The 14701-nt window shown below is 41.3% G+C and overlaps 1 protein-coding gene across 4 annotated transcripts in view; it reads left to right on the top strand.

Moving 5' to 3' along the window:
- LOC5502460 overlaps positions 1 to 14701 on the top strand; it is a 52187-nt gene that overhangs the window by 22371 nt on the left and 15115 nt on the right. Inside the window, exons 7-19 of one of the 4 annotated variants that reach the window (XM_048734052.1) lie at positions 503 to 716; positions 1575 to 1789; positions 2049 to 2171; positions 3018 to 3177; positions 4138 to 4310; positions 4820 to 4933; positions 8466 to 8616; positions 9943 to 10024; positions 11898 to 11947; positions 12162 to 12434; positions 12572 to 12643; positions 13996 to 14109; positions 14388 to 14498. In XM_048734052.1, coding sequence (XP_048590009.1) covers positions 503 to 716; positions 1575 to 1789; positions 2049 to 2171; positions 3018 to 3177; positions 4138 to 4310; positions 4820 to 4933; positions 8466 to 8616; positions 9943 to 10024; positions 11898 to 11947; positions 12162 to 12434; positions 12572 to 12643; positions 13996 to 14109; positions 14388 to 14498 — 1852 coding nt within the window. Of the gene's footprint in view, positions 1 to 502; positions 717 to 910; positions 936 to 1574; positions 1790 to 1897; positions 1940 to 2048; positions 2172 to 2286; positions 2325 to 3017; positions 3178 to 4137; positions 4311 to 4819; positions 4934 to 8465; positions 8617 to 9942; positions 10025 to 11897; positions 11948 to 12161; positions 12435 to 12571; positions 12644 to 13995; positions 14110 to 14387; positions 14499 to 14701 lie in introns of those variants that run through there. The other 3 variants (XM_048734054.1, XM_048734053.1, XM_048734055.1) reach the window with 3 other exon arrangements.

Here is a 14701-nt window from a genome sequence, read left to right as displayed (position 1 = left end):
ATCCGTGTTAGCTAGGTCCCTGATTTGCTAACATCCGTGTTAGCTAGGTCCCTGATTTGCTAACATCCGTGTTAACAAGGTCCCTGTTTTGCTAACATCCGTGTTAACAAGGTCCCTGTTTTGCTAACATCCGTGTTAACAAGGTCCCTGTTTTGCTAACATCCGTGTTAGCTAGGTCCCTTATTTGCTAACATCCGTGTTAGCTAGGTCCCTGATTTGCTAACATCCGTGTTAGCTAGGTCCCTGATTTGCTATCATCCGTGTTAGCTAGGTCCCTTATTTGCTAACATCCGTGTTAGCTAGGTCCCTGTTTTGCAAACATCCGTGTTAACAAGGTCCCTGTTTTGCTAACATCCGTGTTAGCTAGGTCCCTGTTTTGCTAACATCCGTGTTAACAAGGTCCCTGTTTTGCTAACATCCGTGTTAGCTAGGACCTAGCTATCAAAAAATCCGATGGAAATTGGAAAATGGAAATTCTATCTATTTTGAATTTTTCTTGCAGTTCTCTCAATTGAAACGTACCAGTCACATAAACATAACCCTGCAAACAAGATTGGACCAACAGCGCATGCTCGAACGAGGTCGGGTTCACACAGTCACCACGCATATGCATTTGACATATGTCGGGGAATTTGACACTTGTGGTTTGTCCGGAATACCTGACCCTGGCATGAGTACTCTACAGACCGTGCAGTATACGGCTTTTAGTCCTCTTGGTAAGTGATGTAAGACGGTAGATTACCCTGTATGCTTTACAAACCGTACAGTATATGGCTTTTAGTCCCATTGGCAAGTGATGTAAGACGGTAGATTACCAAGTATGCTCTACAAATCGTACAGTATACGGCTGTTAGTCCTCATGGTAAGTGATGTAAGACGGTAGATTACCCGGTATGATCTACAAACCGTACAGTATACGGCTTTTAGTCCTCTTGGTAACTGATGTAAGACGGTAGATTACCCGGTATGCCCAACAGACCGTACAGTATACGGCTTTTAGTCCTTTTGGTAAGTGATGTAACGGTAGATTACCCGGTATGATCTACAAACCGTACAGTATACAGCTTTAAGTCCTCTTGGTAACTGATGTAAGACGGTAGATTACCCGGTATGCCCAGCACACCATACTGTATACGGCTTTTAGTCCTTTTGGTAAGTGATGTAAGACGGTAGATTACCCGGTATGATCTACAAACCGTACAGTATACGGCTTTAGTCCTCTTGGTAACTAATGTAAGACGGTAGATTACCCGGTAAGTAATGTAAGAAGGTAGGTTACCCGGTATGTCCAACAGACCATACAGGAGTTCCCTAGCTGGGATGCACCTGACATGACGGAAAAACATGATGTGACGCTTCAAAAGCCAAAGTCTGGTTATGTGCCTCACGTTATTTGTGTTTTAAAAATCAGTCCGTAATACAAGGAACCTTTAGCCATTGTTAGAAATTGTGTCTTCTCTCTCTATCTGGAATTGCGCGTTTTCCAGGTTTTTCTGTCATGTCGATGCACCTAGCAAAGACTGATCTTATTCGAGGGCTCACCATTAAACTGTTTTTCTTTTCTGCTTTGTCAGTGTGTGAAGCAGCGTGTCTTTTCGGCGCTTCATCCTTCAAACCAAGTCAGCTGACAGCCTCGTCTTGGCGTAAGCGTGATTGGAACGATACTCAGAATGCCCCGCAAAGCGCAATTCTCCATGGTAACGGGTCCTGGTGCCCAGCTCCACCCGTGGCTCAGGACCGTAATCAATATTTTCAGGTGGATCTGCGCGGGGTGGTCAATATAACGAGGGTAAGTAAGCAAGTTGTGCAAGAGGGTCATCATTATTTTCAAGAGGATATGTGCGGGGTGGTCAATATAACGAGGGTAAGTAAGCAAGTTGCGCAAGAGGGTCATCATTATTTTCAAGACGATATGTGCGGGGTGGTCAATATAACGAGGGTAAGTAAGCAAGTTGCGCAAAAGTGTCATCAGTATTTTCAAATGGATATGTGGGGGTGGTCAATATAACGAAGTTAAGTAAGCCTACTTAATGCTTTGCTCTTTTTAGATTCTTACACAAGGTGGGATGATTGACGGCGAAGAAGCGTATATCGAGGCATTTCGCATTCAGTTCAGTGATGATGGGGTATGGTGGACATATTCTATGGATACGCGTCAAGGAGGGGCTAAGGTGAGGGAATGGTGGACCTATTCTATGGATACGCGTCAAGGAGGGGCTAAGGTGAGGGAATGGTGGACCTATTCTATGGATACGCGTCAATGAGGGGCTAAGGTGAGGGAAGGGTGGACCTATTCTATGGATACGCGTCAAGGAGGGGCTAAGGTGAGGGAATGGTGGACCTATTCTATGGATACGCGTCAAGGGGGGGCTAAGGTGAGGGGATGGTGGACCTATTCTATGGATACGCGTCAATGAGGGGCTAAGGTGAGGGAAGGGTGGACCTATTCTATGGATACGCTTCAAGGAAGGGGCTAAGATTAGACGATGAAGGTAGCAGCTTACCAAAAAAAGAACGCAAAAAGCATAAACGGTATTGAAAGGTCTCCTACAAAATTGATTTACCCGCAAAAAAGTGCAATGTTCTCACCTGCTTACGGCTTAGTGAAAAAAAAGCAATTTCGCGATTGCTCGCATTTTTAGAGCTCGCATTTTCGTTATTCTCGGAAGTGCATTCGGCGGCCCTTAGAAGGTGTTAACAGACAGACAGATAAACGGACAGACGGGTTAATCGGACAGACCTTGGTACGAAAAAACACATGAAGGATGGACAGAGAAATTAAACAGGAATACGGGAAAATAACCGAAATTGACGGACGGATTGACTGACTGTCCAATTATTCGACAAACGAAGGAACCGAGGCAAAGAGAGTCAGATGGGCATGCAGTCGGCCAATGTTTGTCAAAGAAAACAAAAATTGGCAATTGCATGGGGTGTTGTCCTGACAGCTATCTAGTACATTTAACAAGTACTACCAAATTTATTTCTAGTTTCTTGACAAATCTTTTATTCATCAGGTATTTGAGGGCAACCGCGATGCAAACTCGCTAAAACTGACAGCGTTTGATCCTGGCGTCACAAGTAGCCACGTGAGGCTCCGGCCAGTCCGCTGGTACCGGCAAATAGCCCTCAGGGTCCAGGTCTACGGCTGCCGCGCGTCAACCTCTACAGATCTCGGTAGGTAGGGAAAAGGGCTGTTTTAATTTGAGTGGAGGGCCCAGGGAGAATTGGGGAAGGGCTGGCCTTATTTGTACTTTGTATATTTAAAAGGTAAAATCGAAATTTAACCCCCGATAGGTATGATATGTTGGCGCACGCCGCCCCCCCCCCCCTTCGCCCAATTCTATATGTTGCCCCTTTCAAGAAATTCCGTATCTACCCCTGATCTGATTACTACAGAATCTAAGCAATCTTTTTAATTTGGCTTAACCTTTTTGTCTAACTGTTGAACGGAATACATAATCGCCGTGTGCCGCTTGTATTTGTAGGGGAGGCCATGAATTCTACCCCCGCAACATGATTCCCAATGTTAAAAAAAAACTGTTCCGAATAGTACCAAATCCATATACAGAGGCTAGAGAATTTCTACTATTAAGTAATGGTCCAAGTCGCTGTATGTTCTCAAATTGCAGATTTGTACCGAATGGAAGCGAAAAGATCTATAAACTTTGTAACACACTCGAACAATTCTGCGTGGAACTGTATTTTTGGAGAGAGCTGAGAAATTAAATTTTACGTTGTGATACCTTTAAACTGCTATTTTGTTGTTGTTGTTGTGGAAACGTACGAAAAAGCCCCCTCATTATTTCCGCATGTTCTTCGTCTTCTTCATGTACCTCTAAACGTTCGCTCTGTTTTTAAAAACCAGAATTTAGCTATTTATACGTTATTACTAATAAACTACTTTGGGTTACGATACGATCGATTCTCGAGTGCAACCTATATTAAATTGTTAAAGTGCATATATCAAATTATGTTATACTAGATTAAGCGATGATATATATTGACCTCTTACATGGCCAACGTTTCATGGGAAGTTTCTGCACCGGAAGTTTCTGGAGGATCGATCCGACCATCATGCTTTGCATTCAAGAGTAAGGAAAACATAAAATGACCAATTTCCTTGGTATTTTGCAGCTCTAGGGATTGTGGGTAGACAGTTATACTCGTCATCTGTGCGCTCCTCTCACTGGCAAGCCTCTAACGCGCGATTGGACCAGAACATCGGCGGCGGGGGGTGGTGCTCGGGAGTCCTTGACGCAGGAGTGAATTACGTCATTAATTTAGGTGGCACGTACGTCATTCGACAGGTACAACAACCACAAAAATAACAACAACAACAACCGACAGGTACAACCACCACAAAAATAACAACAACAGTATCCGACAGGTACAACAACCACAAAAATAACAACAACATTATCCGACAGGTACAACAACCACAAAAATAACAACAACAGTATCCGACAGGTACAACAACCACAAAAATGACAACAACAATATCCGACAGGTACAACAACCACAAGAATAACAACAACAATATCCGACAGGTACAACAACCACAAAAATAACAACAACAATATCCGACATGTACAACAACCACAAAAATAATAACAACAATATCCGACATGTACAACCACCACAAAAATAACAACAACAATATCCGGCAGGTACAACAACCACAAAAATAACAACAACAATATCCGACAGGTACAACAACCACAGAAATACAAAACAACAGCAATAGTAGTAACAACAACAACAGCAACATGTTGGCCTGAGGCATATATGTTATAGACTCTCCCAATTCTTTTCGTAGCTGGCGCTGCAGCCTCTTGCAGGCTCAAACTTGCAGACTGTGACGTCATACACATTTCAGGCGCGATTAGATTCGACTCCGGGATGGACAAGCTTCACACGTCTTGGCAATGAGGTAACACTTCACGTAGAACACGTACCCTATTACACGTCTTGGCAATGAGGTAACACTTCACGTAGGATACGTACCTTATTACACGTCTTGGCAATGAGGTAACACTTCACGTAGAATACGTACCTTATTACACGTCTTGGCAATGAGGAAACACTTCACGTAGAATACGTACCTTATTACACTTTAAATACACGCATTTCGCGATTTGAAAGATTCGCGAAAATAAGGTGACGCGAAAATTAAGTGTCGTGAAAATTAGGATGCACGAAAATCAAGTGAGTACTCACGAAGCCTTTAGGGAATATTGACCGTTAAATTAGCTTTATGGAAACACCTTGTCTATTTAGTCATTTAATGTACATACAGTATCGTAAGCAGTTGAGTTGGACTTGTATTTAAAGATTTTTATACAAAAATTAAATTTATCCAAAGCATCTGTTTCTTACAGTTTATTTGTTCCTGTTGATGGCTGATATAATGGTGTTGATGGCTGATATAATGGTTGTGATGGCTGATATAATGGTGATGATGGCTGATATAATGGTGTTGATGGCTGATATAATGGTGTTGATGGCTGATATAATGGTGTTGATGGCTGATATAATGGTGTTGATGGCTGATATAATGGTGTTGATGGCTTATATAATGGTGATGATGGCTGATATAATGGTGGTAATGGCTGATATAATGGTGTTGATGGCTGATATAATGGTGATGATGGCTGATATAATGGTGTTGATGGCTGATATAATGGTGTTGATGACTGATATAATGGTGGTGATGGCTGATATAATGGTGATGATGGCTAATATAATGGTGATGATGGCTGATATAATGGTGGTGATGGCTGATATAATGGTGGTGATGGCTGATATAATGGTGGTGATGGCTTATATAATGGTGGTGATGGCTGATATAATGGTGGTGATGGCTGATATAATGGTGGTGATGCCTGATATAATGGTGTTGATGGCTGATATAATGGTGTTGATGGCTGATATAATGGTGATGATGGCTGATATAATGGTGTTGATGGCTGATATAATGGTGTTGATGGCTAATATAATGGTGTTGATGGCTGATATAATGGTGATGATGGCTAATATAATGGTGGTGATGGCTGATATAATGGTGGTGATGGCTGACATAATGGTGATGATGGCTGATATAATGGTGGCGATGGCTAATATAATGGTTATGATGGCTAATATAATGGTGTTGATGGCTGATATAATGTTGTTGATGGCCGATATAATGGTGGTGATGGCTGATATAATGGTGGTGATGCCTGATATAATGGTGGTGGTGCCTGATATAATGGTGGTGATGCCTGATATAATGGTGATGATGGCTGATATAATGGTGATGATGGCTGATATAATGGTGGTAATGGCTGATATAATGGTGTTGATGGCTGATATAATGGTGATGATGGCTCATATAATGGTGGTGATGGCTGATATAATGGTGTTGATGGCTGATATAATGGTGGTGATGGCTGATATAATGGTGATGATGGCTAATATAATGGTGGTGGTGGCTGATATAATGGTGTTGATGGCTGATATAATGGTGATGATGGCTAATATAATGGTGTTGATGGCTTATATAATGGTGATGATGGCTGATATAATGGTGGTAATGGCTGATATAATGGTGTTGATGGCTGATATAATGGTGGTGATGGCTGATATAATGGTGTTGATGGCTTATATAATGGTGATGATGGCTCATATAATGGTGTTGATGGCTGATATAATGGTGGTGATGGCTGATATAATGGTGATGATGGCTGATATAATGGTGATGATGGCTCATATAATGGTGTTGATGGCTGATATAATGGTGGTGATGGCTGATATAATGGTGATGATGGCTGATATAATGGTGATGATGGCTCATATAATGGTGTTGATGGCTGATATAATGGTGGTAATGGCTGATATAATGGTGTTGATGGCTGATATAATGGTGATGATGGCTCATATAATGGTGGCGATGGCTGATATAATGGTGATGATGGCTGATATAATGGTGGTGATGGCTGATATAATGGTGTTGATGGCTGATATAATGGTGATGATGGCTAATATAATGGTGATGATTGCTGATATAATGGTGATGATGGCTGATATAATGGTGGTGATGGATGATATAATGGTGTTGATGGCTGATATAATGGTGTTGATGGCTGATATAAGGGTGATGATGGCTGATATAATGGTGGTGATGGCTAATATAATGGTGGTGATGGCTGATATAATGGTGGTGATGGCTGATATAATGGTGAGGATGGCTGATATAATGGTGTTGATGGCTGATATAATGGTGGTGATGGCTGATATAATGGTGGTGATGGCTGATATAATGGTAGTGATGGCTGATATAATGGTGGTGATGGCTAATATAATGGTGTTGATGGCTGATATAATGGTGATGATGGCTGATATAATGGTGGTGATGGCTGATATAATGGTGTTGATGGCTGATATAATGGTGGTTATGGCTGATATAATGGTGGTGATGGCTGATATAATGGTGTTGATGGCTAATATAATGGTGGTGATGGCTGATATAATGGTGGTTATGGCTGATATAATGGTGGTGATGGCTGATATAATGGTGTTGATGGCTGATATAATGGTGTTGATGGCTGATATAATGGTGTTGATGGCTGATATAATGGTGGTGATGGCTGATATAATGGTGGTGATGGCTGATATAATGGTGGTGATGCCTGATATAATGGTGTTGATGGCTGATATAATGGTGATGATGGCTAATATAATGGTGATGATGGCTGATATAATGGTGTTGATGGCTGATATAATGGTGATGATGGCTGATATAATGGTGATGGCTGATATAATGGTGATGATGGCTGATATAATGGTGTTGATGGCTGATATAATGGTGTTGATGGCTGATATAATGGTGTTGATAGCTGATATAATGGTGTTGATGGCTGATATAATGGTGTTAATGGCTGATATAATGGTGGTGATGGCTGATATAATGGTGTTGATGGCTGATATAATGGTGATGATGGCTGATATAATGGTGATGGCTGATATAATGGTGATGATGGCTGATATAATGGTGTTGATGGCTGATATAATGGTGTTGATGGCTGATATAATGGTGTTGATAGCTGATATAATGGTGTTGATGGCTGATATAATGGTGTTAATGGCTGATATAATGGTGGTGATGCCTGATATAACGTTGGTGATGGCTGATATAATGGTGATGATGGCTGATATAATGGTGATGATAGCTGACATAATGGTGGTGGTTTGGTAGATACCAGAAAAGAACTCTAACACCCCTGACAAAATCTCTTTTAAGCATAAATAGGCAAACGCGACGTATTGAAGCGATAGATACACAAACAATACAAAAAGCACACTGTTAAAATGTAAATGTTTGTTGAAAAGAGACCATTTTAATTATCTCTTGTTGTTGAATAATGCATCTTTCCACCGAATCACCCATGAGACGCTCACCAATTTTGTATTGCCTTCTTGTACAGCTCTTCATTGGAGGAATCGTTGATGACTTAATCGTCAAGCAAACATTCGTCAGGTTACTCTCCGCTCAACATCTTCGATTTTTCCCCAAGTCTCACGTGGGCTGGATGTGTATGAGGCTTGAAGTGTATGGCGCATCTGAAGGAATCAAAGGTATGCAAATCTGTGTCGGTGGTCATCTTGAATTCTTTTGTTGAGAGCAGACTTTAGTACTTTCTGCAACTGTAAACTCGGCTCGAATCTCTTGTAAGTAAGCACTTCGGAGGGCATCTTAGTAGCACAGTTCATCGGGTTGCTTCTTAGACTTACTAATTTCCCGGCATCTTATGGAACCTACGGAAACCGGTACCTACGGAAACGTCTCTAAGACGCTAAATAACAAAAAAACTTCAAGTACCGATAAACTCACTACAACTAAGGCCGATTCACACGTTGCGCTCCTGCCGTGCCGAATCTAATTGTTTATTTGTATCGACACAAATACCTTTTGTACCTTGGGTTCAACGTTGATTCAGACGTCGCGCTTAATAGGTTGTGGGGGATTTTGATAAAAATAAGGGCTGAAATTAAATTCTCCCTCCCCCCCCCCCCCCCTCTTCAGGAGGTACAATTTTTCGCTTCTGTCCATATTCCGGTACTACGAAATAAAGGAGGAAAGGAAGACTGAGGAAAAAGGAGGAAAGGCAACGACAAACGTCAAAGAAAGGCAAGCAAGAGATTAGCTGCAACCTTGTCAGAAGGGAGGGAAAGAATTGGCTGAAAACATTAATTCAGAAAAAGTATAGTTACTCAATGTACAGAATGTATATAGGGTATATACATGTTTGCATTGCATAAATAATACAATGCATTATGCATGCCAAATAACTGGCCCAAAACTGAGACTCGTTGAACCAAGATGTCTGATTTGACACTTGGTCAAATTATATAGAAGAGAATTTACACCCAAAGAAATCAGTGCCCCCTCTTTCAAAATCAATTAAGTCCCCCTCCTTAGACCTCTCCCTCTTTAGGCCCCTCCACGGAATCCTCCTCCCCCCCACTCCCTCCCCCTCGGGATAAATTCACCACAACTTCACATCGTTTTTTTGGTATTATTTTTATCGCATTGATTTTATCGGGCTAACCGGATGACCTTCCGGGCTTCCGAGTTTATGCACATTTTGAGAAGTATATATTCTTCACCTTCAAGTGAAATTGAACGTGTAGAGCTCGAGCCTCTGGTACTCAGGCTTTGTGAACGATGGTAGATTTTTTGTTATTTAGCGGCTTAGAGAGACGTTTCTTTAGGTTTCCGTCGGTTCCGTGAATTAGAAGCCGGTTTTTACTATGAGAAACCAGGCAATTTAGGTGCTATTTTTACTACAAAAATGTTCTGACAAAAAAACGTTCTAAGGTGAAGTATTTACTGCCAACCTCCCTACTGCTTTCTTCTCTGTGCCATCACTCAATGTTATTTATCTATTGTTAATTTTGTAGTTCCCATGCCACTCGTACAGAGAAGCGTTCTGATCGACGTTGCGAATAACAAGCTTTACGTGTGCAACGCACAGGGCGACCGGTAAGACTTCAAAACCAATCAAACAAACAAACAAGCAAACAGACAAACGAACAAATCAACCAAGAAACAAACGGAAGAAGAAACAAACAAGTTTTTCACTAAGAGAAGCAAGCACCAAATGTGTAAATAAGTAGTCCAGTCAATCTAGTTTTTTACCAAACAGTAGTTTGCAACTCAAGTAATTTTGCTGTTAAATGACTGAGTAGTACGTCCTTATTAACTTTTCAAATGTTCTCCAAAGTTCTCGTGGGGGAACATCTCGAAATTTTCGATCAAAGTTTTCGCCATTTTACTACCCAATTTCATATTTTATCAAACAGATATTAATTGAGATTGTACAGCCGTTAAATCGATTGTATATCTTATTCTAAATATTTGTTACAAAGTTGAATGAATTTTTCCAAAAACAGACTTATTTTACCTAATTTACATCATTTTTTTTTCTGTCGCTTCATCACAGGGTACCCAACAATACGAGTACAAATTTCTGTGCAGCGACAGCGAACTTGAGAACTCATTTACCATAGAATGCAAAAATGAAATATCTGTGATACATATAAGTAGTTACTAATTAATGCGCGGACACACCTGGCGATTCGTCGAATATTCTGCGCCCGGTAGCTGACGCACAGCGGTTTGTCAAGCCAATCCAATATGGCGCCCTATGAAAACAAACGAAAAAAGTTGCTTTTTGCGCTGTTACGTTGTATATATTTCATTCGAGAGAAAAACGAAGAGAAACACGCGGAGTGTACGAAAATTTGACCACATTTGAACCAGCTGGTCGTTCTCCTCCGTCCAATCTTCCACTTCAAATTCAGCCATTTTGAAAAGTGCTAAAAGTCACGTGATAAAACCATGAAATGTCATTGGATAATGAGATATTTTCGCGCTTTTATTTTTGCCTGAGCGGACACACAGCGCGATTGACAGTCGATTGCTAGCGAATTTGATCGCCAGTATCCGACATATTTAGATATCGGCGATTTCGATCGCTGGTCTCGGCGATCAAAATCGCGAGGAGAATTCGCCGTCGCCGAAGCAGACAGACCTGGCGATTTTCAGGATGCGATTGAAATTTGCTCGTACGAGCGTACAAAATCGCCAGGTATTTCGTAGGCTTTAAGCGCTATAAAAAAACTTCAAAGACTGCATTTGAATATCTTATCTCTCATATTGCATTGTGAGCAAGGAGTTAAAGAGTTTGCTGTTTTATCCATCTAGCATTATCGATCTATTTTTCGTTTTGCGAGCCCCCGAAAAATAAAAAAAAACACTCTTATGTCTTTAAAAAATAGAGAAAACGTATAAATCAATGCACATTGCCTTTTTCTCACTTTGCATGACAAAGTGCGTCTCAGCCTTCATCAAATTCAAGACAGAAAACTGTTTTTGTTGTTATCGCTTTTTACGGGACTCCGGGTACCCTGTGGTAAAGTTCAAGAAAAAAAGAAAGCTAAATTTAACCATGTTTCCCCTAAAGAACTTTGCAGAAATTTTGGGATTTGTTTAGAATGTCTTTTCTTATCATTTAACAGTAAAAATTTTTTTTGTTGGAATTACTTTTTGGTAAGGCTATAAGTTTGCGTAGATTGACTGGACTAAACCGGGGATGTTTACTGTGATGAACACAGATAGAAAAACTGACGTCGACTAAGCTGATTTTAGACTAGCGAAGCAACTGCAGTGTAGGGATGACATCAGTTTGCTTTCGTTTTCTTGGTATTATTTTATGTGCTTAAAACTACTCGATCGTTATGTTGCCGAAAAGCAGTGAGTGAAATAAGACGTTATCGATCGTTATAGTGAGTGTAATAAGACGTTATTGATCGTTATAGTGAGTGTAATAAGACGTTATTGATCGTTGTTACAGTTTGCGACCAACTTGTATGATCGGCTCTTCAAACGGAAAAACGTGGACACGTAAGTGTTTTATATTCCAATCCCTAAGCGCAAAGGGGGAGGCTATAACAAAAAACAAACTGTCAAATAAAGATCGGTTTTGTTTTTAGATGGTCACTTCGAGATTTCATTACGCAATATGTCTTCTACTATTGAATCTAAACATTGCCCAAAGCGTGGATGACTAAGGCTTTTTAATGTCTCCCTTATCAATATTTAATTTGTTTTAAAACAGCAATGAGTACCAAAGTGCTTTCCGTGTTAGCACTGAACATCACCACCGGCACATTGTACGGCCTGTCAAGACACACGGGTCACATTCTGAGGAGCTCTGATCATGGCGTCACGTGGGCGGTCATAGGATTCAACCAATGGGAGAAGGCGTTAACTGTCGCAACCCTCGTGTTAGCTGTCGACATTCCAGTTCTACCAGTCACAGGTCTTCCGCTGACCGATGAGCCATCTGATGCGATGACTTACACAGGGGGGTCTGGTACGATGTGGGGAGGTGAGAATGTGCCGTCTATTTGGGGGGGGGGGGGATGGATCCCCTGTAAGGATCCAATAAGAAAGTTATCTTCCATTGACAGACTTAATAAACCCATTCACATGTCTCACCTAATAGTTTACTACTCTATCCCTCAGTTTCATCTCTTGGGGTTTTCTATAAGCCGAATGGAGGGATCTTTTCTCTTGTTGCTTTGTGGCAAAGCAGAGGTAATGTATCTTGACCTTAACCCTATTCAGACTGGGGGGGGGGCTCTTTACCCCCCCCCCTTCGAGAAAATTGCTATAACTTCTGAACAAGAGCAGCTAAGAGGCTAAAACTTGGTGACTTTTCCTAAAATCTATCTGAGGACACGTTTTGATGCCATTGACATGTCGAGGAGACGCTCCATATTACCCGGGCAACCGTTTTTTACACATAAGTTTCCCAAAAAAGTAGTGAATTTTTAACAATTTTGGTCGTGTTTCTCAGCTTTAAATGCCTTTTTTGACTTTATAAGTTTGTTTAGGTGACAAGTTTCACAACAGCCAAGAACTTTTTGCCTCGGATATTTGGGGGGAAGGGTGGGTAAATTTTGCTCTCTCAAAGCTATTGTTAAAAATGTCACTAGATTTACTAGATGCACTTTAAATATTACGCATTTATCATTACTATGAGCAGTAATACATGCATGCAAATACTTTCTTCCGTAATAATTCCAGATTTTGTATTTTTTTGCAAAAGTTATAAGAATCCAAGATGTCTGTTATATCTGAATGATGCTAAATAATTTTAACCTGATATCTGATAATTTCGGCGATATTTGGAACAATAGAAAAAAATCGTATTTATGACGTCATGATTGATTTGACCACACCCAAAATAAGACGTGACGATTCTTTACATGCTGGTGATCATTGTCTGTAAGTTTGATCGACATAGCCTTGAGAGGGGGGGGGCTTTAGTCACGATAGCTCAAAAAAGCCTGGTCTGAAAAGGGTTAAAATCAAAACTACTGCTAAGGATTTCTTTTTACAGTCATTAAAGCATTGTCACCAGTTTACGTCCGGTCGATTACGTAACAATTTTCCGAAAACTAGTGACAATACCTAGCATGTGGGGTCGCTGCCCTACCCCCCCTCCCCCTTATACAGCTGCCCCCACCCCCCTCCCCCTCATACAGCTGCCCCCACCCCCCTCCCCCTTATACAGCTGCCCCCACCCCCCTCCCCCTCATACAGCTGCCCCCACCCCCCTCCCCCTTATACAGCTGCCCCCACCCCCCTCCCCCTCATACAGCTGCCCCCACCCCCTCCCCCTCATAAAGCTGCCTCAACCCCTTCCCTGTCCCTTTCTTGTAGAATTTTACAAAGAATATATGGAGGAAGATGGCGACTGTAAATACAAGGAGGGATGAATGAATTCTGTAGCTAAGACATTTCATGTACACGAAAAGATGCGGAAGTGACGTCATGAAATGTTTCATGGCAAGACTTGCTCACCATGTGTTGCTCCGATAATAAGGGACACTTCTCAGCCAACCAGGGCGTGCGTTCAACTGGCATACTGTTTTATATTGCAGATATCAATTTTTGTGGCTCGGCTCCATGCGTTAACGGCGGTGTTTGTAAGGAGGAGGTTGGGTCTTACAAATGTGAATGTGCACTTGGCTTTGATGGAACAAATTGTGAACAAGGTAAATCGTGTAGGCTGCAAGCCAGAGGCAAGCTTCCTGATACTCGAACAGCATCCTGGGACGATGTTAGGGAACGCAAATAAACATAGCGTCAAAAGATGCCAATTTTGATAGTGGGAATCTAAGTAACGAAGATATCCTGGGAGCAGAATTGCCAAAACCTACTATTTTTTTTTGCTTTCTTTCAGCATCACATCATCATGTTTACAACGTAACCTAAAATCCTCACCCATCTCATAATAAAATAAGAAATAACTTGTCGTGTTATTCGTCACCAGATATAGACGATTGTGACCCGAACCCATGTCGTGAAGGCACATGCGTGGACCTAGTCAATGGCTTCACGTGTGATTGCGGTGCTGTTGCTACGGGTCTCACGTGCCAAATAAGTGAGTATCCATGTATGTGAATAGGAACATTGTCTCGTGAGTATCCATGTATGTGAATAGGAACTTTGTCTCATGCCAAATAGGTGAGTATCCATGTATGTGAATAGGAACTTTGTCTCACATGCCAAATAGGTGAGTATCCATGTATGTGAATAGGAACTTTGTCTCACATGCCAAATAGGTGAGTATCCATGTATGTGAAT

This window comes from Nematostella vectensis, chromosome 11 (genome assembly GCF_932526225.1).
Source record: "Nematostella vectensis chromosome 11, jaNemVect1.1, whole genome shotgun sequence".
Classification (NCBI taxonomy): domain Eukaryota; kingdom Metazoa; phylum Cnidaria; class Anthozoa; order Actiniaria; family Edwardsiidae; genus Nematostella; species Nematostella vectensis.
This window is presented reverse-complemented; position numbering and strand designations above follow the sequence as displayed.